The 15,284-nt window shown below is 42.5% G+C and overlaps 1 protein-coding gene and 1 non-coding gene across 2 annotated transcripts in view; one reads left to right on the top strand and one right to left on the bottom strand.

Moving 5' to 3' along the window:
• The first annotated feature begins 714 nt into the window (after positions 1-714).
• LOC123456502 lies at positions 715-826 on the top strand. The gene has a single exon (XR_006634577.1). It is a non-coding gene; the product is annotated as a U6 spliceosomal RNA (small nuclear RNA).
• A 668-nt stretch (positions 827-1,494) lies between these two features.
• Positions 1,495-15,284, bottom strand: part of Clec1a (C-type lectin domain family 1 member A) — a 35,258-nt gene continuing 21,468 nt past the window's right edge. The window contains exons 4-6 of the mRNA XM_004668629.3: positions 8,407-8,558; positions 4,155-4,273; positions 1,495-2,254 (exon numbers count right to left, since the gene is read on the bottom strand). Coding sequence (XP_004668686.3) covers positions 2,104-2,254; positions 4,155-4,273; positions 8,407-8,558 — 422 coding nt within the window. The 3' untranslated portion in view covers positions 1,495-2,103. The remainder of the gene's footprint in view (positions 2,255-4,154; positions 4,274-8,406; positions 8,559-15,284) is intronic.

Genomic DNA, 15,284 nt, shown 5'->3' with positions numbered 1-15,284 from the left:
AGAGAGAGGGAGAGGGAGAGAATGGGCGTGCCAGGGCCTCCAGCCACTGTAAACGAACTCCAGATACGTGTGCCCCCTTGTGCATCTGGCTAACGTGGGTCCTGGGGAATCGAGCCTTGAACCGGGGTCCTTAGGCTTCGCAGGCAAGTGCTTAACCGCTAAGCCATCTCTCCAGCCCTAAAATGCTGACTCTTTTTAGTGTTAAACCTCTAAGACTGATTCGCCTCTAACCAAAGATCCTTGCTATGGTTATGCAGACAGCCATGGTGAGAAGCCCGTGTCCTCTCAAGACTCAGGCTATGCAGATGTCACAGCCTCTCTTTATTTTCCATGGCCTGTGCACAACCATGTGCTTGACCATGACTTGGGATACTCAACAATCATGCCTTGATGGCATGACTTTGCTTCCAAGTATTTAATTTTAGGGAAATATAAAAACAATCCTGTTGAAGACAACATGTATTTCACAGACTATTTCTCAGATAATCCCATCAGCAATGTTTTCATAGAGTCCCCACAAAATGCCAAGACATAAGCATTCGAAACAGTGACTGTCACCCACGTTGTGAAAACTACATCTTGCTGAATTCCCGCCCCCATCACAAGTCTGTCTAAAATAACACATACTTCACATTTTTCTGTCATTAAATATTCAGTACCTGAAAGGTATAAGAGGCATCCAACGGGATGAAGGAAGACTTCAAACTACTATCTGTGCAAGTAAAAATACTTCGGCAGCACACATACTAAAATTGGAACGATACAGAGATTAGCATGGCCCCTGCTTAAGGATGATGCACAAATTTGAGAAGCATTCCATATTTTTTTTTTTTAAAGAAAGAAGATACCAATTTTTTTTCACCTTTAGTTTCCCTAGATAATGAACAGGAACAGTAATTCTGATTTATGATGGAGACAGAATTACTCTTTCCTAGGAGAAACGTTTAAGGGAAAACCCACAATTGTTGGAGTCTTACAGGGGAATAAATTTGTACTTAGAAGGTAACATTGTCATATGAGAGTGTTCTCAGTTGCAAAGCTGGCCACGGATATATAAGTATTTAGGGAGAGCCCAGGAATGGAAAAGTATTAACTGTAAACAAACAGAAAGAACCCGTCCTGTATTTAGCAGCATAGGATGGAGAACATCTGGTAATTTCTCTTGGTTTATTGGCACAAATGGCGTGACATCTGTGGTGGTTTGATTCAGGTGTCCCTCCATAAACTTAGGTGTTCTGAATGCTACTCTCTAGTTGATAGCAGTTTGGAAATTAACGCCTCCTAGAGGCAGTGTATTATTGGGAGTGGGCTTATGGGTGTTATAGCCAGTTTTCCCCTTGCCAGTGTTTGGCACACTCTCCTGTTGCTATTGTCCACCTTATGTTGGCCAGGGGGTGATGTCCACCCTCTGCTCATGCCATTGTTTCCCCTGCCATCATGGGGCTTTCCTCAAGTTTGTAAGCCAAAATAAATCCTTCCCCCCCCCACAAAAAAAAAGCTGCTCTTGGTTGGGTGATTTCTGCCAACAATGTGAACCTGACTGCAACAACATCTTTTGGTCTTGTTGCTATCATTTCAGTTTTTGTTCTTTGAGAGAAGGGTCTTATGTACCCTTGATCTTCCAGCGTAGCAGAGCTGACCTTGAACTCCAGATCTCCCGCCTCCCTAGGGCTGGGATGACGGGCAGCACACACCATCACCCAGAGCTTGCTACTCCTTCGTTTCTTTGTTTCAGTAAGTTTCTCACTTTCCCAAATGTCGCGGAGACATAGGAGCCGAGATGGTAATGACGCTGGGCAGGAAGATAGCTGAAGATCATCTGTGAGTCAAGAAGACGACCTCCTTGGTTTCTGGGGTTTGTTGGCGGCCCACGGAGAAGAGTTTTTATGACTGGTAAACATGTACTGCTCCAACCAAAGCTCCTAAAAGCATGAGCCTGTGTAGGAAACAGGACAGCCCCGCATGTCAGTGATAACCTCCCTGTCCTGAATGTTTGCCACTTGCCAAGGTCTCAAGCAGCCCTTGCATGGGCCTCAACGGGGCTCAAGCTCTTGCTGGTCATGCAGCCTGGATGCCTGGGTCCCTCCTGATGCGCCGTGGAGTCTAGAGGAGATGTTCGGCGACCACGCTGCCCGCCTTCTTCTCACAGGCGCACCGCCGCAGCTCCCTGCAGTCCTTCGAGAACGCTCTCCCGTTGAGGATGGTCACACAGTCCCTGTGCCTTGAGGTGGAAGCATCTATCATAATCTCAAACCTTAAGAAAATAAAAAGAAGCTAATCTGACTGTGACTTACTTCTAAACTGGCATAGTAACTAATCATAAAGAACATGAAAAGTCTTCCTGTAGCAATAAAACTCATGACTATGTACTGGGAAGTTGGAATTGCTGAACATTCTGAGCCCCTCAATTTCCATCACATTCTTAGAAACAGCCACTCCAAGCAACCAACTATTTTTAACTAAAACAAAGAAACATGTTCTGATCTTACTATGAATTTAAAGTTAACTACCCTTTCTAATAGTCAGTTTACTTCACTAGAAAATGCAACTGGTTGTGTCAATGTACCTTGTTTCCCGGGAGAGTAAATGCTTTACTGTACATGAGGAAGAATATTATCTGCTTAAATATGGCTTCAAATGTAATACACTTTGTCACAGAATTCCATTCGTGCCCCATCTAACTGTTTCCAGCATCGATAAAATGAGTTGGGCATGGGCTAGAGAGGTGGCTTAGTGGTTAAGGCATTTGCCTGCAAAGCCAAAGGACCCAGGTTCGATTCCCCAGGACCCACGTAAGCCAGATGCACAAAGCAGCGCATGTGTCTGGAGTTTGTTTGTGGTGGCTGGAGACCCTGGTGGGCCATTCTCTCTCTCTCTCTGCCTCTTTCTCTCTCTCAAGTAAATAAATAATACAATTTTTTTTTAAATGAGTTGAGCATGATAGCCCAAGTCTGTAGCTCCAGCCCTTGGGAAGTACAGGCAGAAGGATCAAGAGTTGTTCAAGGTCATCCCCAGCTACAAAGTGAGCTTGGGTCAGCCTGGGCTACATGAGATCATATCTCAAAACAAAAATAAAAGCACATAAGTAAAAGAGTGTTTTTAAGTTTTTCTTTTTCTGGTGTGTGTGGGGGGCATGTGTTGGAAGGGGGTCATGTGTGCAGGCATGTTTACACATGTGTGTTCATGCACGTGGAGGGCAGAGATTGATGTCAGGAGTCCTCTCAATAGCTTCATACCTTAGCTTTTGAGATAAGGTTTCTCCCTGAACCTGGGACTCACCAATTTGGCTAGACTAGCTGGCCCCCAGGAGGGCCCTGTCTCCACCTCCCAAGCACCAGGGTTACAGACCTGGCACGATCAGCTTCTATGTGGGGTGATGGGGATAAACACAGGTCCTTACTGGCTGAGCAACTTCATCATCATCAAAATTGTACTGTCAGTGAATCAACTCTTGGAAGTGTGTTTTTAATATATATATATATATATATATATATATATATATATATATATATATATATATATACATACATATATATATATATATACACATACACACACACACACATATATTTACATATATATAATGGGTGCACCACTGCAAACAAACTCGAGATGCATGCGCCCCATTGTGCATCTGGTTTACTCGGGTACTGGAGCATTGAACCGGGATCCTTTGGCTTTGCAGGCAAACACGTTAACTGCTAAGCCATCTCTCCTGCCCAGAAGTGTGCTTTCCAACAGGTGCTTCTTACCTCCCTGTGGGGACAGCCCTGAAAACCGACGTCGTATCCCGTCTCTGACTAATGACAGCTTGTGTGACCTGTACCATCATATCCTGGGCTTCTGTTTATCTATTAATTCATTCTGGAAAAGATCTCTCCTCTTCCTCTCCTTCCCACCCCCATGCACTCAGTCTACTTTCTGTCTCTCTTCCTCCCCTACCTGCACCCAGCAAACAGTTCCCTGATGTTTTTGAACTAACTGGGGCTCACCAGTTCCAAACCATTCAAGGACACGTCCTGGCGTCCTCCTCCTGCCTTATCTGGTGCAGGGCAGAAGCTCTTCTTACTCGGGCTGAGCCGAGCTGCTGAACTCCATCCCTGACTTTCTGGCTTCCTCAGCACCTCTCCCGCAGGAATGTGCTGGAGACTTACAGTTCCGAGGAGCGCGGGGTTCCATCCGTCCACAGCCAGGCCTTGCCGCTGCTGTTGCGGGAAAGCCCCGTCCAGTACGAGTAGAAAAACTCCGAGTAGCTGTGAGGCATGGCAAAGTCCTGCGGAGAGCACACGGGGAAACCTTGAGCTTTGAGGTGTGCAGGCATCCCTGACCCCATCCTGCCCAATCTGAGCTCTCCCCCACACCCCACAGGCCATCTAGCCCGCTGGCCTCCTGCCCTGAGCACTGGCCCGCACCCTCTCCAGCCCCCCTCCCCCTGGCCCATCAGCCAAGCCCCCAAAGGCATGGGAATAAAAGGCCTGGAAACGTGCATTCACTCTCTCGTCCTCTTCTGGTCTCTTCCTGCAAAGGTGCTTGTCTATCTCTCTTTCTGCCTCAGCCTTCTATTCTGTTTTCCTTATACCAATCAATCCCTCTCTCTCTCTTCCTTGTTCTCTTCCCCTGCTGACCCACTGCAGATTCTGTGCCCCTTTGTGAAGGACTCCCCATCTCCTAAGAGTGAGTGGTCTCGGGCCTCGTCCTCAGACCTCTGTTACAGATGGTCTTTCAGCCCCATCAACAGGGGTAATTTCTTTTTTTAAAAAAAAATTAATTATTTATTTATTTGAGAGCGACAGACACAGAGAGAAAGACAGATAGAGGCAGAGAGAGAGAATGGGCGCGCCAGGGCTTCCAGCCTCTGCAAACGAACTCCAGACGTGTGCGCCCCCTTGTGCATCTGGCTAACGTGGGACCTGGGGAACCGAGCCTCGAACCGGGGTCCTTAGGCTTCACAGGCAAGCGCTTAACCGCTAAGCCATCTCTCCAGCCCAACAGGGGTAATTTCTGATGCCACGATTTAGTGGGCTGTTTCTTTGCCTGCCTATCTCTCTCTCTCTGTCTCTCTTTCTTTCTCTCTCTCTCTTTCTCTCCCTCTCCCTTTCTCTCTCTATCTCTTTCTCTCTTTCTTTCTCTCTCTTTCTCTCTCTCTCTCCCCCCCTTTCTCTCTCTCTCTCTCTCTCTCTCCCCCTTTCTCTCTCTCTCTCTCTCTCTCTCTTTTCCTTTGAATTGCTTCTCCCGAGTCTGTTTTCCCACCACTCCCACTGACCCCGCACGCCCCCCGGCGACAGCTCCGCGGCCTCCGCGTGGATGCCCTGCCTCGCGTCAACGTCTCAGCGCTGAGCCAGGCTCCCCCACGGGGCTGCGATCGCGCTGTCCCAAACCCGAGTGGACTACAGAATCACCTGATCCCCACCGGAATGGCTCCCGCATGGCCCTGGCTCAAGCATTCGGAGGGAGCCAGACTTTGGGGGACGCTCCCTAGCTCTGACTGTCCACCGAGGTGACTTTTTCCCAGCGACTTCCCCGAGACGTCTCTCTGGAGCCAGACAGCTCCGCGGTGGCGCGCGCACGGTCCCACCCGCAGGCGGTGACAAGATGCGCAGCCAGCTCGCTTTCCGCCCACTCATATTGCTCGGTATTAGAATAGCTCCCGCTATAGTCTGCGGACCGCAAAAGGACAGTGGAGCCATCCGCTCTCATCCCAGAAGCTTCCTCCCAGCAGAGCGCCCACTGGCCACTGGAGACAAAGCCAGCTTTTTATATGCTATTAGAAGAAAAGTGCTTTATGCCTTCATTAGCTTAAACAGGTACTACAGGGATGCAGGAAGCCCCCCCCAAATACATACATACATACATACATACATACATACATACATACATACATACATACATACATACATACATAACTTAGGGACTGGAGAGACGGCTTAGCCGTTAAGCGCTTGCCTGTGAAGCCTAAGGACCCCAGTTCGAGGCTCGATTCCCCAGGACCCACGTTAGCCAGAAGCACAAGGGGGCGCACGCGTCTGGAGTTCGTTTGCAGTGGCGGGAGGCCCTGGTGTGCCCATTCTCTCTCTCTCCCTCTTTCTCTCTCTCTCAAATAAATAAATAAAAATGAACAAAACAAAATCTGTGTCAGCCAGGGGTGGTGGCCCACACCTTTAATCCCAGCACTCAGGAGGCAAAGATAGGAGGATCTCACTGTGAGTTCAAGGCCACCCTGAGACTACATAGTGAAATTCAGGTCAGCCTGACTACAGCAAGACACTACCTTGAAACCACGAAATTGTCTTTCAGACTTTGTTAATGATGTTTCATATTGCTGTTTGTGTAATTTGTTTATGTTTCGTGTCCAAGAGAGCTACTTAACTTATTCTGACAATCAAATATTATGATTTCAAAATTTTTCTGACATATTTTTAAATATCTTATTTGTTTATTTGAAAGAGAGAGAAAGAGACAGGCAGACAGAGAATGGGCACACCAGGACCCCTAGCCACTGCATACGAACTCCAGATGCATGTGCCACCTTGTGCATCTGGCTTATGTGGGTCCTAGGGAATGTAACCTGGGTCCTTTGGCTTTGCTGGCAAGCACCTTAATGGCTAAGCCATTTCTCTAGCCCCCTGACATATCTTAAGATGTTAATTGAATTGCAAAATCAATTCTGCATTTCTTTTTTCAATTTTTAAATTTTATTTATTTGAGAGACAGAGAAAGAGGCAGAGAGAGAGAGAGAGAGAGAGAATGAGAATGGGCATGCCAGGGCCTATAGTCACTGCAAATGAACTCCAGATGCATGTACCACTTTGTGCATCTGGCTTATGTTAGTTCTGGGGAATTGATCCTGAGTCCTTAGGCTTTGCAGGCAAGGGTCGTACTGCTAAGCCATCTCTCCAGCACCAATTATTTTTAAATTTTTTTGCTTGTTTTTGTTTTTCAACGTAAGGCCTTGCTCTAGCCCAGGCTGACTTGGAATTCACTGTGTAGTCTCAGGCTGATGTCCACCTCACAGCTATCCTTCTACCTCTGCCTTCCCAGTGCTGGGATTAGAGTGTGCCACCACACCCAGCTTAATTCTGCATTTGTTAAACTAAATAATAGATCCAATTAAAGGCAAAGTTTCTGATGGTTCCAAAAACGTTTACTATCCAAGCATGTTAATTAGATTATCTCAAATGTCCATTAGATGTAATTTACAAGTATACAAATGAAATTTTAAATCCTGAACACTGAATTGTCTGCAAAAAGGTCAACAAGACATTGAGTAGCAGATGAACTGTGAAACGGTTCTAACGTGATTCTCCGGGATCTTATATGAAAGCAAAATGGTTAAATGGTAACTGAAAAGTTATTAGATATGCACAAAAGTTCTGATTCTCTGTTCTATCACCTTTTTTGGTCATAATAAAACTTCAGCTCACTGCTGTTAATGTGCTTATAATATGAGCTATAAAAATCTTCTAATCAAGTTAGCTGGGCTTCACCATCTGTCAAGCTCTCAAGTACTAGGGAAACTGAATTTTAAGATTAAGTTTCCTGAATTTTCTATTATAAGATCATACTTAAATATTATATCTAAAAATGCTGTATGTCTAAAGATAGTTAATCTCCTGTTTGGTTCATAGTAATTCTGTCAAATAGTCATTATTGAGTTTATACTTTTTGTTTAATAAAAGAAATAATCCTATTTTGGTTGCTGTAATCAGTTAGCCCCAAATTATAACACTAAAACCTGTTATTTACAAACAATGTTAGTACCATTTAGACATAAACTATTCATTTTCTTGCCTAAACTTCACCTATTTTAATAGTTATAGGTAAAACATAAAATTGCTTTATATTAATCAGGATTAATTGCTATGTACTTCTATTTTAAGATTTAAAATATCACTTTGCGTGCTTTTCTTCTCCAAACTAAATTTATCAACAGTAGGGTTATTTTAAAAAACAAACAAACAATTTTTTTTTATTTTTATATTTTGTTTTTTCGATGTAGGGTCTCACTCTAGCCCAGGCTGACCTAGAATTCACTATATAGTCTCAAGCTGGCCTCGAACTCACAGCAATCCTCTTTAACCTGATGTTGTTTTTTTTTTTTTTTAATTATATATATATGGAAGGCAGGTGAGAGAGAGAAGGAGCATTCCAGGCCCTATAGCCACTACAAATGGACTCTAGATGCATGTGCCACAATGTGTATCTGGCTTTATGTGGGCACTGGGGAATCGAAGCTGGGTCGTTAGGCTTTTCAGGCAAGTGCCTTAACTACTGAGCCATCTCTCCAGCCCCCTCACCTGAGGTTTTGATGGAAATAAGTGGGAAGACCTGTGCGCTTAACTTATCAAAATGTTCTTGCCTTGATCTTTGGGAAAAGCCTTCAAATATTGGGAGGCCTCGGGACCTTACCAGCTTTTCTTGGGAGTTTATCTTCAGCATGGTGGAATTTTCAGCAATGCATAAGTATTCACAGCCTTGCCAACTTTTACTCTCCTTGTAAAATTGGTAGCATTTATCCCCATGCCACTTCCATTTTTCTGGGCAAGGGCTGCACCTGTGTTCTGGAAGTTAAAGGAAAACAATGTAGTAAGTGAATTTCTACCTGAGGCTACTGTTGCCTCTCATGAAATCATATAGCATTTGATATCCCAAGAAAGAATTGATTCCCTGTCTCGTAGCTATTTAATTGTACAGGTAAGGGTAAGTATACACCTGTACCAACCAGCGCTACGTGGGTAACTGGTCCTCAGAACAGAGGGGGAATTAAAACAGGTGCTGCTTATATGTAATATGGAATCAAGTGATCGCAACTTCTTTTTCTGTGCAATTCAGAACCAAAGAATATTCATTTCATAATTTCAAATCATATGAGTCTATGTATATATATATATATATATGTACACACACATATATATGATTTGAACATGAAATGCCCCCTTATGAGAATATATTGGGGGTGTGGTTGCAAGTTGGTGGACTTTTCGATAATGATTATATCTTGAGGGCTGTGAATCTACCTTGATAGATTCATAATATGAGGGCATTCAGGGGAAGTGGTAAATAAGGGTGCGGCCAATTAGAAGTAGAAAGTGGCTAGGGGCATGTTTTCATGGTGCCCCTTTCCTAAACGCCCTTTCATGTGCTCTAAGTATGCTGTGATGTAAGGCACTCCTCCGTAGCCTCCCGCCATGGTACAGCGGACCTTCTGAACGTCTGCGCTAAATAATCTCAAATCGCTACGTCTGGTGTTCTGCCCAAGCCATGACCAATTTACACAGTTGGGAAACTCAGGAGGCATGGAATTCATTAAGAAAATATCTACATTTTTTTTTCAAAATCTTATCATGTAACAGAAAAAAGATTTTAAAAGTATGCCAGTATGAGATGGGTTTCTCACTCTAATCAAAAAGTAAATTTGGTGAGGCCACCCAGAGATTACATAATGAATTCCAGGTCAGCCTGGGCTAGAGCGAGACCCTACCTTGAAAAATCAAAAACCCAAAAATAAATAAATTTGGGCTGGGGAGATGGCTTAGTGGTTAAGGCACTTGCCTGTAAAGCCAAAGGACTTCAGTTTGATTCCCCAGGACCCATGTAAGCCAGATGCACAAGGTGGCACATGCGTCTGGAGTTCGTTTGCAGTGGCTGGAAGCCGTGGCATGTCCATTCCCTCGTTCTGTCTCTTTCCCTCTCTCAAATGAATAAAAATGAAAATATTTATTAAAAAATTAAATTTTAGAGCTGGAGAGATGGCCTAGTGGTTAAGGCATTTGCCTGGGAAGCCAAAGGACTCAGGTTCAATTACCCAGAACCCACGTAAGCCAGATGCATATGGTGGCACGTGCATCTGGAGTTCATTTGCAGTTGCTAGAGGCCCTGGTATGCCTGTTTTTTCCCTCTCTCTTTCTCTCTCTCTGCCATTTTCTCTTTCTCAAATAAATAAAAGTAAAGTGTTTTTAAAAATTAAATTTTAGGGGGCTGGGCATGGTGGCGCTCGCCTTTAATCCCAGCACTTGGGAGGCAGAGGTAGGAGGATTGCCAAGAGTTTGAGGTCACCTTGAGAGGACATAGTAAATTCCAGGTCAGCCTGAGCTAGAGTAAGACCCTACCTTGAAAAAACAAAAAAAACAAAAAAGAATTAAATTTTAGGAAAAAGCCAGGCGTGGTGGTGCACACCTAGCACTTGGGAGGCAGAGGCAGGAGGATCGCCATGAGTTCAAGGCCACCCTGAGACTACATAGTAAATTCCAGGTCAGGAGCTAGAGTGAAACCCTACCTCGAAAAAAAAAATTAGGAAAAGCACAGAAACAAGCATGAAGTAGAAATGGTAAATTGGCATTGTCATAAAATAAAATGGACATTTAATCCAAAGATGTCAGTGCACAGGCCAAGGGTAAACAGACTCCATGAGTCTTGACTGCATGTTTGGGAATTGGAGCCTGAGAGGCATGTTTGAATATTTGTGTATGTGCTTCGCCTCAACCTTGGAACTTGAAACTGAGTCCCCTGTAGGTGTGTGATGGGGTAGGGAATTTAATCATAACCTTAATGGCTTCTTTATTTCATTTTATTTGTCTTTTAGATATTAGAGATTGAATAAAACCTTCTGCATGCTAGCCAAGTCCTTTATCACAGAAATACATATAGTTCAATCCCCCCTTTGCCCAATCTATTCTTGAATCATTCTGAAGTTCAGGCTGACTTTGAACTTATGTTCCTCCTGTCTCAAACACTGGAGTCGCTAGCAGTATAAACGTGTACCACTATGCCTGGCCTGGTTTCATTCCTTAAGAACAACTGGGCATCAAACTGTTAACATATTAGACTTTTATTGGAAAAGTGGAACAGAATAGACAACCCTGTAATTAATACACATGTATATGTACAACTAATTTTTTTTTTTTTTTACAAATGCATGAGGAACGTACACTGGAGAAGGGACAGGAAGGATGGTGCTGGGAAAAGTGGATATACCTATGCAAAAGCATAAAGCTAGACCCCTATTTCTTACCAGATTTAAAAAAAAAAGAAATTCAAAATGAATCAAAGACTCAAAAGTCACAGAAACTGAAACCACTAGGAGAAAACACAAGAAATACTTCAAGACACTGGTGCTATCCAAAAAGATGCTTTGGATTTGAAACCAAAAGCATAGTAGACAAAAATTAAGAGACAAATGGAGTTCTGTCGAATAACCTGCTACTTCACAACAACTGAGAGCATGACCAGACAACCAGAACGGGAGAAGATTCTTAAAAACTTTCTCTGACAAGATATTACTAGTATACACACAAAGACCTAAAAACTCAACAATAGCAACAAATCCCAGTTCATCCTTAAAAAATGAATAAAAAATCAAAATAGGCATTTCTAAAAGAAGGCGTAGAAATGGGGAGGCAGAGGTAGGAGGATCGCTGGGAGTCTGAGGTCACCCTGAGACTACAAAGTAAATTCCAGGTCAGCCTGTGCTAGAAAGAGACCCTACTTTGAAAAACTGAAAAAGAAAAAAAAAAAAAAAGAAAGAAAGAAATAGGCAAACTAAGTGTATAAAAACATTAATATTGGGACTTTTACCCCCTCCTTCTTTTTCATGGGCAGGAACTCTCTGTATTTTCTCCTCTTTCCTTCTTTTAATCTAATAAAGTCTCTCTAAACTTTAAGAAAAAAAATTACCTGTTACTACTGATCAAAAAAACAAAAATCGGGAGGGTATTACCATGGGATAGTTTTTATACTCATGGAAGTTGTTAATAAAATTTTTTTAAAATAAAAAACAATTTAGAAAAACCAAAAATCAGGCTGGAGAGATGAGTTAGTGCTAAAGGCGCTTGTCTGTGAGACCTAAGGACTCAGGTTTGATTCCCCAGTATCCATGTTAGCCAGTGCACAAGGTGGCGCATGCATCTGGAGTTCATTTGCAGTGGCTAGAGGCCTCAACATGACTATTCTCTCTCTCTCTCTAATAAATAAATAAAATATATTAAAAAGAAAAGAAAAGAAAACAGCCAGGCATGGTGGTGCATGCCTTTAATTCCAGTACTTGGAAGGCAGAGGTAGGAGGATCACCATGAGTTGAAGGTGACCCTGAGACTACACAGTGAATTCCTCAAGGTCAGCCTGAGCTAAATTGAAACCCTATCTCGAAAAAAAAAAAAAAAAAAAGAAAAGAAGACAAAAATCAATACTACAATAAGGTATCATCTAATCCGGGTTAGTGAGAATAATTAAAGCATGAACAAAAGTGCTGCTAAGGGGGCTGGAGAGATGGCTTAGCAGTTAAGCGCTTGCCTGTGATGCCTAAGGACCCCGGTTCAAGGCTCGAGTGCCCAGGTCCCACGTTAGCCAGATGCACAAGGGGGCGCACGCGTCTGGAGTTCGTTTGCAGTGGTTGGAGGCCCTGGCGCGCCCATTCTCTCTCTCTCTCCCCCTCTTTATCTCTCTGTCTGTCACTCTCAAATAAATAAATAAAAATAAAAAATAAATGCTGCTAAGGAGGGCCTAGGGAGATGGTTTGCTGGTTAAAGATGTTTGCTTGGGAAGCCTTGTCAGCCCAGAGTCTGAAACCGGATGACGTGAAAGGGACACTTGCCCTTGCATGGCTGTGACAGCATAAGTCACCCAGAGCCAACCAAGTTCTCCGTGGACAGACCAACGGATACGTACAGCGCATCCCATGTACGATCTATGCATTATTGAGCCATGGAAATGTAAAGATCGAATGAAATCCTGCAATTTGCACCAAAGTATATAGAAGTGGAAGACCTAATGCTATGTGCAATGAGCCAGGCCATAAATGACAAATTCTGCATGTCCTCACTCATAGGTGGAAAAGCTAAAAATCGATCTCATAGAAAGGCACAAATTGCAAAGAGGAAGGCTAATGTCTGGGGGCCTTGTATGAAGTAGGTAAAGCTACCTGGAAATTTAAGATGCAGGAGAGATACATCTTATTTATGTAGTCTTTAAAAATTTTATTTATTTATTTATTATTTGAGAGAAGGGGGGAAAGAGAAAGAGAGAGAATGGGCACACCAAGGCCTTCAGCAACTACAAATTAACTCCAAACACATGCGCCACCTTGTGCAGCTGGCTTATGTGGGTCCTGGGGAATTGAACCTGGGTCCTATGGCTTTATAGGCAAATGCCTTAACTGCTAAGCCATCTCTCCAGCCCTTATTGTCATCATCTTATATTAAGTATTCACTGTTACTTAAGCAATTGGAAAAATGAAATACAAGTGAAAAGAAGTTCATTTCCCCTGGACACAACATATATATATATATATATATATATATATATACATATATACACACACACACACACATATGTGTATATATATATATATATATATACACAACATATATGTGTGTGTGTATATATATATATATGTATGTATATATATATGTATATGTATATGTATATGTATATGTATATGTATATGTATGTATATATATGCCAAATATATTCCAGGGGCCAATGCATGCTTTAGTCAGATTAATTATTGTATGTAGTAGAAATGTGCTGCTTCCAGATATTTGGTTCATGACACATTCAACTGAGGAATTAGCGAAGAACGATGGACAGATGTGCTTTCCATGTGAGCGCTCTTCTCTTACTAATTTCCTGTCTGTAATGTGACATGATATAACGGACAGTTAGAGTTACACGGGATCAGAGAAGCTCGGATGTTCCCATCACGCAGGCCCACACCCTCAGAAGCTCATCTGGTTTTATAAATCATGAAAAGATGTCATCCAAAGATCTGAAACCATTCTTTTTTCATTTTTGTTCTCCCTGTTGCTTTTCTTTTTTACTTTTTCCTGTACTTTGGAATGGAAGTCAGTTTATGTATGTGATAGATTTTTTTATTTCTTGAATATATGACTCCTTTTTTTTTTTTTCAATCTGGCTTTATGCAGGCACTTGGGAATCAAAGCCAGGCTTTCAGGCTTTGCAAGCAAAATACTTCTAACCTCTGAGCCATTTCTACAGTTCCTAGCTCCTGACTTTTGTATATCAACTTGACATTTCAACTAAAAAATGGCTTATTTACAATAGATTTTTTATTTGTTTTTATACAGCTAAATACAAAAAAAGAAAAAGGAAAAATGCCAGAGACTATTGTTTTCAGAGAAGCCTGGAGTATCTTTTTTGATAATGTGCTACCCAACTCAAAGAGAATGCTTGCTGGGCTATCAAAAATGGAAGAAAACGCAGAAAATAATAACCAGTGAGGTCATGGAGCACGTGGGAAAGACAGTCAGAGAAGAGGAAGTGTGCTGAGTGGCATTATTTGCTGGAAACATTACACAGAGGGCTTTCAAGGGGACGTGGTGTGTTGGGGGAGGATGAGACTTTGTCCTAGTTTTAGATTCTGAAAACAAATTAAAAAAAAAAAACAACTTGAAAATGTCAGTTGCTTCCTATGCTTTGCATGGTCAAGAGAGCAGGAGAGAAGACTGATTTGAATAAAGTGGATAAAGTGAATGACCATGAAACCCCCAAAAGACAGTAGAATAGTAAGACAGACTCATACACACGCCCTCCAAAGAAATGCTTCCAGTCTTTGTGAGTGGTTTCTTTTTCTTTTTTTTTAAATCAAGGCATGCTTTGCTTATCGCTGGCACTCTCATTATTTATGGTCCTTAATACAATTTTATTTTTTTTTTTTTGGTTTTTTGAGGTAGGATCTCACTCTAGTCCGGGCTGACCTGGAATTCACTACGGAGTCTCAGGGTGGCCTCGAACTCACAGTGATCCTCCTACCTCTGCCTCCCGAGTGCTGGGATTAAAGGCATGCGCCACCACACCCGGTTCTGATTCTTGTTTTTGATCAGCAACTAAATCATACTCAGTTAAAACAAATATGATTGATTTCAGGTTACCTTCATTTTTAAACTGATGCTTATATGAAAATAAAATCTTAAATTTGAGAACTGCATGGGAGCGGAGAGATAGCTTAGTGGTTAAGGCTTGTCTGTGAAGCCAAAGGACCCAGGTTTGATTCCCCAGGACCCATGTAAGCCAGATGCACAAAGCTTGAGAATTGTGGTTATAACATTATTAGCTCTTTAATGAGGCTGGATTTGTGAAGTGCAATGCCAAGGTAAATTAGGGCATCAACATGTTTTGTTTACTTGTAGTGTTATCTTGCTTACTCCATTCTCTCTTTCTCTCTCTCTCTTTCTCTTGCACACACACACACACACACAAATAAATAAAGATAACATTAAAAAAAAAACACATGCATTCAGGTATGATGATACACGTTTTTAATCCTAGCAGAT

This window comes from Jaculus jaculus, chromosome 23 (assembly GCF_020740685.1).
Source record: "Jaculus jaculus isolate mJacJac1 chromosome 23, mJacJac1.mat.Y.cur, whole genome shotgun sequence".
Classification (NCBI taxonomy): Eukaryota; Metazoa; Chordata; class Mammalia; order Rodentia; family Dipodidae; genus Jaculus; species Jaculus jaculus.
Note: the sequence above shows the minus strand (reverse complement) of the source record. Positions and strands in the feature narration are given on the sequence as shown.